The 14,731-nt window shown below is 42.1% G+C and overlaps 1 protein-coding gene across 4 annotated transcripts in view; it reads left to right on the top strand.

The window, feature by feature from the left end:
• The window catches only part of ARHGAP4 (Rho GTPase activating protein 4), a 278,640-nt gene that overhangs the window by 213,537 nt on the left and 50,372 nt on the right, over nucleotides 1-14,731 (top strand). For all 4 annotated transcript variants that reach the window (XM_077479015.1, XM_077479014.1, XM_077479012.1 and 1 more), the window contains exons 13-15: nucleotides 794-854; nucleotides 3,454-3,531; nucleotides 14,139-14,273. In XM_077479015.1, coding sequence (XP_077335141.1) covers nucleotides 794-854; nucleotides 3,454-3,531; nucleotides 14,139-14,273 — 274 coding nt within the window. The remainder of the gene's footprint in view (nucleotides 1-793; nucleotides 855-3,453; nucleotides 3,532-14,138; nucleotides 14,274-14,731) is intronic.

Raw genomic sequence — 14,731 nt, 5'->3', positions numbered from 1 at the left:
ACTCAGGTTGAACTGGATGGACTGTTGTCTTCAACCATACCAACTATGTAACTATATAATTGGCGGGGAGTCAATGCGGTGTGAAAATGGCGAATATTCATTTGCTATGGTCACACAATTGGGTGGGATCAGGGCACACTCTCTGCACTCAAACCCACCCTTTTTTTTAAGCCTATTAGAGCCTCTGGCTCTAATCAGGTGCTTCAAAAAAAAAATACACCTGCCCCCGCCATAGGAGTCCATGTGTCTGGTGTCCTGAAAGGGGCCGGACTCATGGATAGGGAGGCGGTAGTAGGGATGGGGGGCGATGCTTGTGCGCCCACAATGCACTGGCCGCCACTGGTTATGACAACAGCCATTTGATGGTTTGACAGCTCAGCCAAGAGCACAAGCAACTGTGACAAGTATCATTCACTTCATGAATGTAACTTGTGGGAAACTGTTAAATCAGTGGGGTTTAGTTCCGCTTTAATGCACATGATAAAACACACATCAGCGTCCATGCATTACCACAGAGCAACAGTGTGTGTGAGCCTTGCCTAATGGGAGGCTTTGCAAGGGGCCACCAAGTATTGTAAGAAAGCAGCAGGCGGTAAAACCCACCTAATGTCACCTAAAATGTCATGTTTTATTGGTGGGTTTATGCTATATGATGCAATAAACCATCAATGACATGGCTACTGATCTGTTTATTGGAAATCTTTCCCTTCACTTAACAGTCTAAATAAATAGAATATCAAGTGTTATCAGCATGTATACGTTACATATTATACCGGTTCTCTTCTCCATCCAGAGCTCAGGAGAGGCCATTCCACGAGTCGTGTCCAGCTGCATCCGCTTCATAAATTTGCACGGTAAGAAAATCTTTTTGGAACGCTGTTATCTATTTTTTTCTTTTTTTACATCTGGCAGGACAAAGATTATTTTTTTGGCTGCAAATGATGCAACTAAAGCCCCATACACACTATCGGATTTTCTGCTGATATTTTTTTTCTTCAGATTTACTAAAACCATATGAGTTTCAATGTGTATGCAATCAGGCAGTCCTTGCACTACATGGTTTTGGTAAATCTGAAGACAAAAATCAGCAGAAAATCCGATAGTGTGTATGGGGCTTTACAAAAGATTTTTATTTTACCAATCACTATATACCATATAGCACATATGACTTGAGCAGCCCTGAATTAACAGGAGTTCTGGACTCGGCTCTCAGGTTAAAGCTGAAAAAACACCAGTGAATTCCTTTTATTTTTTGTTCAATAAAATGTAATTTAATCTCATCGCCAGGGAAAGGAAAATTCCTGCCATGCACTGGCACTGCCCCTGCACTACAAGCTAGTTTAGGAGACGGGAATAGCAGTTTTACTTACCTGATCCTCCACTCACCCAGAAGGTGGCGCTCTCCCCTTCTTCCCTATGCATGGCAGTAGAATGTTCCTTGGCATTCTCAGGTTCAATACAGGTCTCTGCATTGGTTTTGATGACATCAGGGGACTGCCGAAGCATGTGTTCTCGTGTTTGGATACACTTTATGAGGTTATGGTGGAACTAAACTGTATCTGAGCATTAAAAACTGTAAATGCTTTTTAATAATAATAACTTAATAATTTTATGATTTTTGTTTTGATAATTCACATTGAAATCATCTCCCCCCCCCCCCCCCCCCCCCATCATTTCTAGCTATCTTGAGTAATGGCAGAGGATTCATGTAGCATTTACTTCATGGAATCCATCTGCTCTTATCTCAAACATTGGAAATCTAAAAGAATATTACAGCGCTATCAGTTATCCAATACGTGACTGATATAAAAAATGAACGTGACCATACCAGCTGCAATTTTCATGTGAGATACACACACCATAAGCAATAAATCAAAAATAAACTGCACTAAATTAAAAAATGTAGATAAATGATGAAAAAAGTCTATATGCATAAAAAAATAAGAAACTAAAATGTAGTGACATGATATCTGAAGGATCCCTTAATCGTGGATAATTTCACCAAGAAATCTTGACAGTGAAAAACACCTCCACCTCATGAAATTGCCGCTTACCAGCTCCTAAGACCTCCTATCATGGGTGTTCTAAGACACGTCATCTGTGACTAAATGCATAGGGAGGAGCGACATGCTGACGTCACTGCTCTTTCACCAGTTCCGGACCACGGGCTGTATTTTGAGCTGGCCGGCTTGTCTTTTATCTGCGAGTTTAAAGTGGAAGTAAACCCATCAATTTAAGCAGTTAAAAAAAAAAAAGGCATGCCGGGAATGCTAACTGCACATTGGCTGTGCTCTCAGCCAAACTATCAAACCATCCAATGGCTGGTGTCATAACGAATCACATGTGCAGCACCATAGCAGTTGAATATTAAACGGAGGCAAAGATGGCAGCTTCCTTGGCTGAAAACGATAGGGGAGTTTACTTCCACTTTAACAGTTTATTGATGCAAGTACAACATCTTTTTTTACCTAAATAAACCTTAAGATTTGCCCCTCTGTGATCGAGTCCATTGGGTGATGGAGCCTTAATAGCATGATCTCCATGGATGACCAAAGGCCCTGTCTGGGTATATAGCCACAAGTGTCTTAGGCTCCCCCATGATAGGAGATCTGTAGCTGGTAAGTGGCCATTTCATGAGGTGGAGGTGTTTTTCACTGTCACGATTTCTTGGTGAAATCATCATCCTTTGCCCTTGTACACACGGTCGGAGATTCCGACGGAATGTGTCCGATCGGACCGTTTTGTCGGATAATCCGACTGTGTGTGGTCCCCATCGGACTGTTTCCATCGGAGTATCCAACGGAGCAAGTTTTCCAACTTGTCGGTAAAATTTTCCGACAACATGATCCGATTGGACTTTGTCCGATCATGTGTAGAGAATTCCGATCGGACAAAGTGCCACGCATGCTCAGATCAAATTCCTACACCAAAGCTATTGGCTACTAGCGTGAATGTAGTCCTGTCGTAACGAAATTACATCACGTTCTGAACGATCGGATTTTCCGACAACTTTGTCCAACCGTGTGTATGCAACAGTTTCGGACAAAATCCGTCGGAATGTCCGACCGTGTGTACAAGGGCTTTCAGATATCATGTCACATGGTCTTTCTTGTTTTTTTTATGCATATAGACTTTTTTCATCATTTATTTACATTATTAATTTAGCGCAGTTTATTTTTGATTGATTTCTTAACTCAAACATGCAGACAAGAGGGTGTGCTTAGTTGAGCAAACTCTTCCTCCAGATGACAGAAAAAAATGTCCATGATGATTCTTGGGATGTATGGCATCATTTTGGCCTAGTGCAGAGACCAGGAAGCAACTAAAGAAATGTATCTAGAAAAAAAAAGAAAAAAAGTTAAGCTAAAACAAGTTTTTATTTTCTTACTTTTTTTTTATTGGTTTATGTTTTTATTTTTTTTAATTGTGACTGGTATATCCTCCAATTTATAGGCTTACAACATGAAGGTATTTTCCGTGTCCCAGGATCCCAAGTCCAGGTCAATGAGATCCGCAGTGCCTTCGAGAGAGGTCAGTGCCCCAAACTAAAGTCATATCTGTGTGATGAATGCTGGAATATTTTTGCAGAGATCTGAGGAGCGGAAGGACTTCTGATAAGTTCGTACCTAATGGTCTTCTGTTCAATATCATAGTAATTGGGTATAATACAGAAGTGAAAAAAATTTTTTAAATGACTTTTCTGTAATACATGCACATTTCACCATGTGTTATCTCATTTACAAGCACAGAGAAAAAAAACCTCTTGTTCCTGACAAAAATCCAATGTTTTCGTAACTTCCTGTAGTGAGCTGACCACACCATGCATGTAATCTACTTAAACCCCAAGCAGTGCTGTTAGCCATACTATTATCTATGGACTGCAGAACAACCTCTTATTTTACAGAGATGAGGAGAAGGGAGGAGATCTGTAATCCAGCAGACGAGATCTGTTCAGGCTGACAACACTTCATGGGATTTCAGTTCAGCAGAGGCATGTTGTCTGCTCTAACAGAAAATTAGGAGCTGGATGCATGCAGGATCGATGGCTATTTTTTTGTATGTGCATATTTTTAAAGGTATACAACATGGAAAAATGTAGCTGTATTGCAGAGATGGACTGTATGTGTCATTTTTTTTTTTTTTTGCCAAGACAATATTTGACCCCATTGAAGAGTTGCATTCATTAAAACCAATGTTTGAGCATAGATTTTTTGTTGCAGACAATTTTTGATAGGCTGCTAGTGTTGGCATGCTACAACAATATATAATAGGCTCAATTTACAGTGTTACACAAGCCTAAGGCACTCTGTTATCAGCCGTGTGACTGTAATTTTCAGATCTCATTGGACTTAACTGCCACTTTTTTAAGATAAAGATATTTATCCTAATGTGTTAGCTTTGTGAATTCAGTCCTAATAGATATTGGCATCATAGTATAGGTATGTTAATAAGTTTAACTTCAGGAGGTTATGCTTCTTATTATTATACAGGATTTTTATAGCACCAATAGTTGAGTTAAAAAGTTGGGTTTAGAGGTAAGTGTCACAAGGCCAAGCTTCCCCTTACACCTCCTGTCCTGTTTCTCCTAGAGGTGATGAGTGGCACGGAGTGGCACAGATGCCTTGTAGGTGATCCTGGCCAGAAACACCTTGCAGCAGGTGCCGGGCTGCTTTATTTTCTGCCTCAACAATTGATCATGAGTTTATACCCTTGACCAAATGCTAACTCCTTCATAGAGATGAGCTGGCACCACCTGTTTATTATGTTGTTTCCATCTTCCTCATTAAGAGGAGACATGAACTTTAATGCTTGTTTATGATTCTGGCTGAAAAAACCCTGAGTAGGGTACTAAAGATGGCATGTCTCCAGTGTGCTCTGACCATCACCCTTTTTTTACCGATGAATAACCACACACAACAAGCTGGAGTTAAATAGCCATAGCAGCCTTTTATTAACAAACTAAATCTGGTCCAGGTGATTTATTAATGTTAAGTTTCCCAAGTCTAATTTTAATTCTGTCCTCTGTTAACCATGGAGGTGCTTCCTGTGATGTGTCATAAGGATAAACACTGCAGTTTTGGTTACTGAAGCACCCCGATTCCCTCATGAAGAATGAGGAGAAGAATAAATTCTATACCTTCCTTATATGGTCTGTCCTCCCTTTTTTACTGTTTACATACTTAAAGAATTTCTTAGGATTTTTTTTGCTTTCCTCCGCTATGTGTCTTTCATGTTCTGTCTTAGCCGCCCTAATTGCACCCTAACATTTCTTGTTGAATTCCTTATATCGGCTGATAGAATAGAGCCTTGGGGGCAAGCTGCACATGCTCAGTTTGATGTGTATTGCTGGAGAGTTTTTTTCTTGGGAGAGTGCATGTGATCAGCAATCAGCACTGTCTAGACAAGTGGGTCAGGGGTCATGCAGCCTCAAAGGACAATCAGGGCAGACTACTCCTACAAGCTTTAACCAACCACTGATAGAAGTGATAAGACTGTTCCAACTGCTTATGATAGTATTTAGCAGTTTTCTATTTACTAAAATAATTGCACTTCTATATTCTGTGTACTGAGAGACCAGATATACTGAATGCTGGGTGCTGGGTTTAGTAACACATTATCTTGGTTCTTCCTGGTGATGCAGTCTTCTTCCAGGCTCCAGATCGCTCCTTGTTTCTTGGAGTCTTGCAAAACAATCAGTACTGCTCCTTTGTCTTGAGCACATGCTTGTGTTTCAAATCCTTTTGCCCTCCACTTACTTCCTGTAGCATTACTTCTGTTCCTGAGCTCATAAACCAACCCAACAAGTTCATTAACCCATGCATAGGGAAAGGCTAGTTTCTAAAAACATTCATGTTACTAAAATGCATTATTATATTTATGCTATAAAAATCACTAAAATAGCCATAGAAACACAATGGAAAACTTTTTGGAGACTTTTCTTTACTGAGGTTAATTCATTTAGTGCACATGTTGGATGCTCTTTGGGCCAGGTGCTTCATCCTATTTTTTCCTGATATATAGTTTAACACATTGTTTTTCTCTTTTAATAAATGATCCTGTTATTAAAGGACATCCTCTATATACTTCTTTACCCTCCAAACAGTAAGATCTCTGGCAGAGGGAGACATGTTTCTTTATTTCACCTACAGTGTTACATAGTAACATAGTTGGTCAGATTAAAAAAGGCCCAAATCTGTCTAAATCAACCAATAAAAAATAAATGAATGAAGTAAATTAATAGAAAACCTCCATAATCAGAATCCTATGCCCAGAGTTGATCTAGAGAATTGGATAAAAACACTAAAGTGTGGTCCAATTTGCTACAGCGGGGGAAAAAATAAATCCCTTCCTGATCCCCCCTGGAGGCAGCTGGATATTCCCTGGATCAGCAATCTCTGCTGTTCTTGCCTATTATTGTTAACCACTTGCTGACCATCCACTGCAATTGTACTGCATCAGAATGACACAGCTGGGCGAAACAACATTATGTAAAGTTGCTTTGCCCTGTGGCCACTAGGGGTTACGATCACCGCCGGGCTCTCGCGATCGCTCGGGGCACACGGAGAACCGTGATCTGTGTGTGTTAACAGTTTCCGGTTCTCTGAGGGTAGAACAGACAGATCGTCTGTTCATACAGAGTATAAACAGCGATCTGTCATCTCCCCTGCACAGTCCCCTCCCCCCTTCAGTTAGAACACAAACTAAGGAACACATTAATCCCTTGCTTGCCTCCTAGTGTTAACCCCTTCACTGCCAGTGACATTTTTACAGTAATCAATGCATTTTCTATAGCATTGATCGCTGTATTAATGCCAATGGTCCCAAAAATGAGTCAAAATTGTCCGATGTGTCCGTCATAAAAAAATAATACTAAAAATGCCATAAAACTGTCCCCTATTTTGTAGATGCTAAAACTTTTGCGCAAGCCAATCAATATACGCTTATTGCGATTTATTTTTCATTTTTTTTACCAAAAATATGTAGAATACATATCGGCCTAAACTGAGGAAAAAACTGTTTTTTTAGATATTTTTGGGGGATATTTATTGTAGCAAAAAGTTAAAAATAATGCGCTTTTTTTTTTCAAAATTGTCGCTAATTTTTTATTTATAGCGCAACAAAATTAAAAATTGCAGAGGTGATCAAATACCACCAAAAGAAAGCTCTATTTGTGGGAAAAAAAGGACGTCAATATTGTTTGGGTGCCAAGTCGCACAACCGCCCAATTGTCAGTTAAAGTGACGCAATGCCGAATCTCAAGAAGTTCTCTGGTCAGGAAGTGGGTAAAATCTTCCGGGGCTGAAGCAGTTAATATCCAGTTTTATTTTGTGCATATAGGAATATATCCAGATTTTTTTTTAAGTTGGCCAGAACTGGTTCTATTCCACATTTTCACAGCTCTTACTGTGAAGAAGCCTTTCCATATGTGAAGCTTACATCTCTTATCATTCCGACGTAAAGAGTGTCCCTTGTCCTTTTTAACGCTACAGGTTACAAGTTTGCTATGTGGACCACTATGTATTTGCACTTGCTGATGAAATCGGGTTTTGCTGTTTGTTTAGTCAGAAATTATTTTTCATTATTATTATTATTAGGTATTTAGATATACAGTATACATTATATAGAGGGATATGTTTACAAAAAACATACATTTCACTAACAGAGTTCAGTACTGGCAGGAAGTATGTGAACTATCAGAGAGAAGTATCTTTCCGTACAATCACACGTATATTTAACACATCTTCAGTTCTGATAACCAGCTGTAACTGATGTTTTTCACATATGTCGCATATTTGTTTACTGGTTCCTAAATGATACTAATCTCATGAACACGAAAAAAAAGGGGGGTACCCCTAAAGGTGGGACTTTATAGGCACTACTGCAGTAAAGCAAAAAAATCTATATAAATATGATCTAATCTCATGAACACAGTCACATATGGCAAATTAACGCTTTACCAATATGTATGCCAAGATCATACTATCATAATATCTTGACGCTACTACTGAACTCTCCTCTGTCGTCTTCCTCTAATACCAAAAACATTCAATTCCAGTTATATATGAACACTTAGCCACACTGACAGATTCCTCTCCTCCTCCGAGGTCGGTCTTCTATGTCAGTCCCTGCATGGGCTCAACACTGTCCCAAAAATACAGTTCTACATTTTAGTTCTGGTATAAGGCTCTTCACAGGCCAGCGCATCAGTCTTCAGGTTCTCAACCAGAATGTTTATTCCATCTCCTTCACTGCATCCCTGGACCTCACCACTCCCTACTGAAACCTGTTGTGAGTGAAATGTATATATGTGACTGTGTTCATGATATTAATGTAATTTAGGAACCAGTAAATAAATATGTGACCAGTGATGTAAGTAACTCGGTTAAAATAAACTGAGTTACTTAACACAGTTACTTTAGAGGGTAACAAGTAATCTAACTGATTACTCTTCCCCTCATGGTAATGCCGTTCCCATTACTTGGGCAGCGTTACTGCAATTACATCCTGTCTGGACCGCCCCATCCCGCCCCACCTATCCAGAGAGAGAGAATGTAGGGAGGCGGGGCGGACACTGAAAAATGAAGTCGGCTGACCAGCTTCATTTTGAATGTGACTCCAGGTAGACGGGACTAGCGAAGGAAGTGAATGTCGCCGCCTCCATCAGCGAGATTGACACCTCGCGAGCCCCATCGCCTGGTATGGAATTAAAGGGAAACCCCTATCCTGAAAAAAATGGCATGAGTCCATAGCAGACCCTTATCTGAGCACACAGCCCGGCCAGTCAGGAAATGGGGTGGGGATGAGTGAGCGCCCCCCCACCCCATAGTACCCCCCCTGAACCGTACCAGGCTGCGTGCCCTCAACATGGGGGCCCCATGTTGATGAGGACAAGGGCCTCTTCCCGACAACCCTGGTCGTTGGTTGACGGGGTCTGCGGGCGGGGGGCTTATCAGAATCCGGGAGCCCCACAGATTCCGGCCCCCTACCCTATGTGATTGAGTATGGGGTACGATGTACCCCTACCCATTCACCTGGGGAAAAAAGTGTTAATAAAAAAACACAACACAGGTTTTTAAAGTACTTTATTAGACAGCTCCAGGGGTCTTGTCCCACTGTTCGCTTCTTCTGCCGGCCTCCGCTATCTTCATACAGCTTTTACTAGGTCTGGTCTTGTCGCTGTCGCTTGTTGCTGCAGCCGCTGCCACCTTCTTCTTCTTCTTTCTTCTGATGTTGACACGAAGCTCTCTCCGGCCGTAATGGCAGGGACGCGTTGTGCGGTGACTTATATAGGCATAAGGGGCGGGGTCACCTTGTGACCTCACCCGGTGACCCCACCCCTTATGCCTATATAAGTCGCCGCACAACGCGTCCCTGCCATTATGGCCGGAGAGAGCGCTGTGTCAACATCGGAAGGAAGAAGAAGAAGGCGGCGGCAGCAGCAACAAGCGACAAGACAGGTCCAACGCTAGTAAAAGAGCTGTAAGAAGATAGCGGAGGCCTGGCAGAAGAAGCGAAGAGCGGGACAAGACCCCTGAAGTCTGAAGAAGACCCCCGGATGGCGGTGGTGGCGACGAAGGAGAAAGCCGGGCTCCTCCGCTAGTAAAAGAGCAGAAGATAGCGGAGGAGCCCAGCGAGAAGACCCCCAAAGTCGGTAGAAGACCTCTGAAGCTGTCTAATAAAGTACTTTGAAAACCTGCGTACCCCATACTCATTTACATAGGATAGGGGGCCGGAATCTGGGGGTCCCCTTATTAAAAGGGGCTCCCGGATTCTGATAAGCCCCCCACCCGCAGACCCCAACAACCAATGGCCAGGGTTGTCACGAAGAGGCCCTTGTCCTCATCAACATGGGGACAAGGTGCTTTGGGGTGGGGGGGCCGCAGGCCCCCCTTCCCCAAAGCACCCTCCCATGTTGAGGGCAGACGGCCTGGTACGGTTGAGGCCAGGCTGCATGCTCAGATAAGGGTCTGCTATGGACTTTGGGGGGACCCCCACGCCATTTAAATCCATAACAGGTGACTGGGCTCGCGAGGTGTCAATCTCGCCAATGGAGGCGGTGACATTCACTTTATTCGCTAGTCCCGTCTATAGAATATTAAAGAAAAAGTCAGTTTGCTGAGTAACTAATTACTTTTCCAATATAGTAACCGCGTTACTAACAATTACTTTTTGGGAGAAGTAATTTGCAACTTAACTAATTACTTTTTTAAAGTAAGATGACCAACACTGTATGTGACATGTAAAACATCAGTTACAGCTGATTATCAGAACTGAAGATATGTTAAATATATGTGTGAGTGTGGGGAAAGATGCTTCTCTCTGATAGACTTCCTGCCAGTAATTCCATTGCATGGTACTGCTGTGATAACAGGAAGGAACACGTATTCAGATAAATTGTGTAAAAATAACATTCTGTAAGGCATATACAGTGCCTTGCGAAAGTATTCGCCCCCCTTGAACTTTTCAACCTTTTGCCACATTTCAGGCTTCAAACATAAAGATATAAAATTTAAAATTTTTGTGAAGAATCACCAACAAGTGGAACACAATTGTGAAGTGGAACGAAATCTATTGGATATTTTAAACTTTTTTAGCAAATAAAAAACTGAAATGTGGTGCGTGTAAAATTATTCGGCCCCTTTACTTTCAGTGCAGCAAACTCACTCCAGAAGTTCAGCGAGGATCTCTGAATGATCCAATGTTGTCCTAAATGACTGATGGTGATAAATAGAATCCACCTGTGTGTAATCAAGTCTCTGTATAAATGCACCTGCTCTGTGATAGTCTCAGGGTTTTGTTGAAAGCGCAAAGAGTATCATGAAGACTAAGGAACACACCAGGCAGGTCCGTAATACTGTTGTGGAGAAGTTTAAAGCCGGATTTGGATACAAAAAGATTTCCCAAGCTTTAAACATCCCAAGGAGCACTGTGCAAGTGATCATTTTGAAATGGAAGGAGTATCAGACCACTGCAAATCTACCAAGACCTGGCCGTCCCTCTAAACTTTCAGTTCAGACAAGGAGAAGACTGATAAGAGATGCAGCCAAGAGGCCCATGATCACTCTGGATGAACTGCAGAGAACTACAGCTGAGGTGGGAGAGTCTGTCCATAGGACAACAATCAGTCGTACACTGCACAAATCTGGCCTTTATGGAAGAGTGGCAAGAAGAAAGCCATTTCTCAAAGATATCCATAAAAAGTCTTGTCTAAAGTTTGCCACAAGCCACCTGGGAGACACACCAAACATGTGGAAGAAGGTGCTCTGGTCAGATGAAACCAAAATCGAACTTTTTGCCCACAGTGCAAAACGATATGTTTGGCGTAAAAGCAACACAGCTCATCACCCTCAACACACCATCCCCACTGTCAAACATGGTGGTGGCAGCATCATGGTTTGGGCCTGCTTTTCTTCAGCAGGGACAGGGAAGATGGTTAAAATTGAGGGGAAGATGGATGCAGCCAAATACAGGACCATTCTGCATGAAAACCTGTTGGAGTCTGCAAAAGACCTGAAACTGGGACGGATATTTATCTTCCAACAAGACAATGACCCCAAACATACAGCAAAATCTACAAAGGAATGGTTCACAAATAAACGTATCCAGGTGTTAGAATGGCCAAGCCAAAGTCCAGACCTGAATCCAATCGAGAATCTGTGGAAAGCTGAAAACTGCTGTTAACAAACGCTCTCCATCCAACCTCACTGAGCTCGAGCTGTTTTGCAAGGAAGAATGGGCAAGAATTTCAGTCTCTCGATGTGCAAAACTGATAGAGACATACCCCAAGCGACTTGCAGCTGTAATCGCAGCAAAAGGTGGCTCTACAAAGTATTAACGCAAGGGGGCCAAATAATTTTGCACGCCCCACTTTTTTCATTTTTTTATTAGTTAAAGAAGTTTCAAAAATCCAATAGATTTCGTTCTACTTCACAATTGTGTCCCACTTGTTGGTGATTCTTCACAAAAAATACTAATTTTATATCTTTATGTTTGAAGCCTGATATGTGGCAAAAGGTTGAAAAGTTCAAGGGGGCCGAATACTTTCGCAAGGCACTGTAAGCACTGCTGTGGTCTGCAATAGAAATACCTAACTAATGGGCCCTATTTTACTGAAAAAGCTCTCCATGTATTTTTTAATTTGCTTGCTTGTGGTATAGTGATACCTGCATGGAAACTCTGGGTCTAGAGATGCTCAGTCTCTTGTTCTAGAGATGTTTATGTTGGGGATTACTCTGTAGGTCTAGATGTGGCTATGGCTAGGATCATTCTCTGGATCTAGCGGTGGCTATGGTTGGGATGTCTCTCTGGGTCCAGAGGTGGCTATGGTTGGGATGTCTCTCTGGGTCCAGAGGTGGCTATGGTGGGGATGTCTCTCTGGGTCCAGAGGTGGCTATGGTGGGGCTGTCTCTCTGGGTCCAGAGGTAGCTATGGTTAGGATGTCTCTCTGGGTCCAGAGGTGGCTATGGTGGGGCTGTCTCTCTGGGTCCAGAGGTAGCTATGGTTAGGATGTCTCTCTGGATCCAAAGGTGGCTATGTTTGGAATTACTCACTAAGTCTATAGGTGACTACATTTGGGGTCACTCTCTGGGTCTAGAGGTGGCTATGGTGTTAATCACTCTCTGGGTCTAGAGGTGGCTGTGGTTGGGATCACTCTCTGGGTCTAGAGGTGGCGGTCCTAATCTCTCTCTGGGTCTAGAAGTGGCTATGATGCTAATCACTCTCTGGGTTTAGAGGTGGCTACAGTGCTAATCACTCTCTGGGTCTAGAGGTGTGTACAGTTGGGATCACTCTCTGGGTCTAGGGGAGCCAGTGATTGGTTATGGTAATGATCAATTCCTTGATCTATAGTCTTGATCGCTGTCAGACTATTGTCAGTGTGTTAAAATGGTGCCATGTCTTGCCTATATTGGAGTTAATCTGGTCATCACTCTCTAATTGTAGTGTTTCTGTGGTGGTCATTTCCTAACTACCTTGGTAGTCAATTCCTTGCTATAATACTGATCTTTCAATAGCTGTGGTGGTGGGCAATTTGTGATTGGAATGGCAGTGACTTTGTGTTTGTTGTGGTAGTGGTGGTCATTTAACTCTTCCATTATGAACTTTTCCTAATAAATACCATGCTTTTTTGTGTTTGTCAGTGTTGTCAATTTTGTGACCATGTTTTGTGTAGCTCCTGTTTTTGATTTTTCCTTTTGACTTTTTAATGACTTACATTTTTATAATTTATTATATTATCAACATGGTGCAAATCACACCAGCACAATGAGGGCCCATTGCTCTAAGCTGTTACTTGCCACTTTGTTTTATTTGGAGTGCATACCTTATCTCATTATTTTTAGTAGTGATCCATCCCTGGATGTAGCTGTGGTCAGTCCTTGCAGCCTGTAGTGGTTGCTCCCTGTGTCCTGAGGTGGTCAATCCCTTTGTCCAATGGTGGTCTGTTCATGTGTCCAGTGGTGTTCGCTCCATGCGTCCAGTGGTGGATGCTCTGTGTCAGGTAGTGCTTGCTCCCTGTTTCCAATGTTGAACTGTCAATATTTCCATTGGTGGTTGATGCCTGTGTTAAGTGGAGGTCCTTCCTTCTGTCCCTGTACCCAGTGGTAGTTGCTCTTTGTGTCTAGTATTGATTTCACTCCTTAGTCCTTAGATGGTTCCTGTGTGGTCTGTCCTGTCTGGTTGTAGTCTATTTCTGTTTGCAATATGGTGATCTGTCCTTGTTTCAGTGGAGTCTGTTTCTGTGTACTGTGCAAGTCTATCCATGTGTCCAGTGTGTGCTCCATGTGTCCAGTGGTCATGTCCTGTGTGCCAACAGCATTTGTTTTGCCTAATGAGGCTCCTTGAGTCCATTGGTCATTCCATTTGTCCAGCATTTAATCCCTGCGTCCGCTGTCATTCTATGTGTCCATTGGTCCTATATCTAGTCTCCTGTTGTGCACCATTACTTCTCTTTTTTTCCTTGTACTGGGTTGCTTATCGTTCTTCAACCTGCAGTAAACAAAATGTCTCCAACCTACTAGCCCCTGATTTGTAACTTTGTAAAGCTTTAAGTACACAAAACCTTACAATATGCAAGTTTACGGGAAGTTTGTCCTGGTTAGAGTTCTCCTTTAACATTTTGTCCCCCTTTTTCCTGACAGGTGAGGACCCGCTGGACTCCAGCTACACTGGAAACGATGTGGATTCTGTAGCCGGGGTTCTCAAATTGTACTTCAGAGGCCTGGAAAAGCCACTGTTTCCTAATGATATGTTTCATGATCTGCTGTGCAGTCTCCGTGAGTGCATATCCCTATATCGTATTTGAATGAGTAAAAAGAATGTCTTTAATATAGATTAGAGATTCTTTATAAATGCCATTGAACTGGCTCCCTCACTGACATGTACCAAAACTTGGCAACTTAATTAGGAAGATCACCACAGGAGTCAAAGAGGGCTATTGGAAGGCAATGATTAATTTAAACCCACCAAAAAACAAAATACCAGTTTTGGGTGGACTGGCCATTTAATTATATGATACAATGAGCAATGCTATACTGTGATCCATAGTAATCTGTCCAAGATCTGTTCTCATTCATCAAACTGATAAATGTTCCAATTAACTACTTCATACTTGGTAGTTTGCTCTTTTTTTTTTTTTTTATGGTTTTTACAACATATACTAGTGCAATCCGTTTAATATAAATAAATGCTAAGTGCGCCAGTAAGTGTATTTAAGTGAGAGAGAGAGGGGGGG

This window comes from Lithobates pipiens, unplaced genomic scaffold (genome assembly GCF_037356315.1).
Source record: "Lithobates pipiens isolate NorthernLeopardFrog02 unplaced genomic scaffold, aLitPip1_a1.2 Scaffold_1, whole genome shotgun sequence".
NCBI classification, from domain to species: Eukaryota; Metazoa; Chordata; class Amphibia; order Anura; family Ranidae; genus Lithobates; species Lithobates pipiens.
This window is presented reverse-complemented; position numbering and strand designations above follow the sequence as displayed.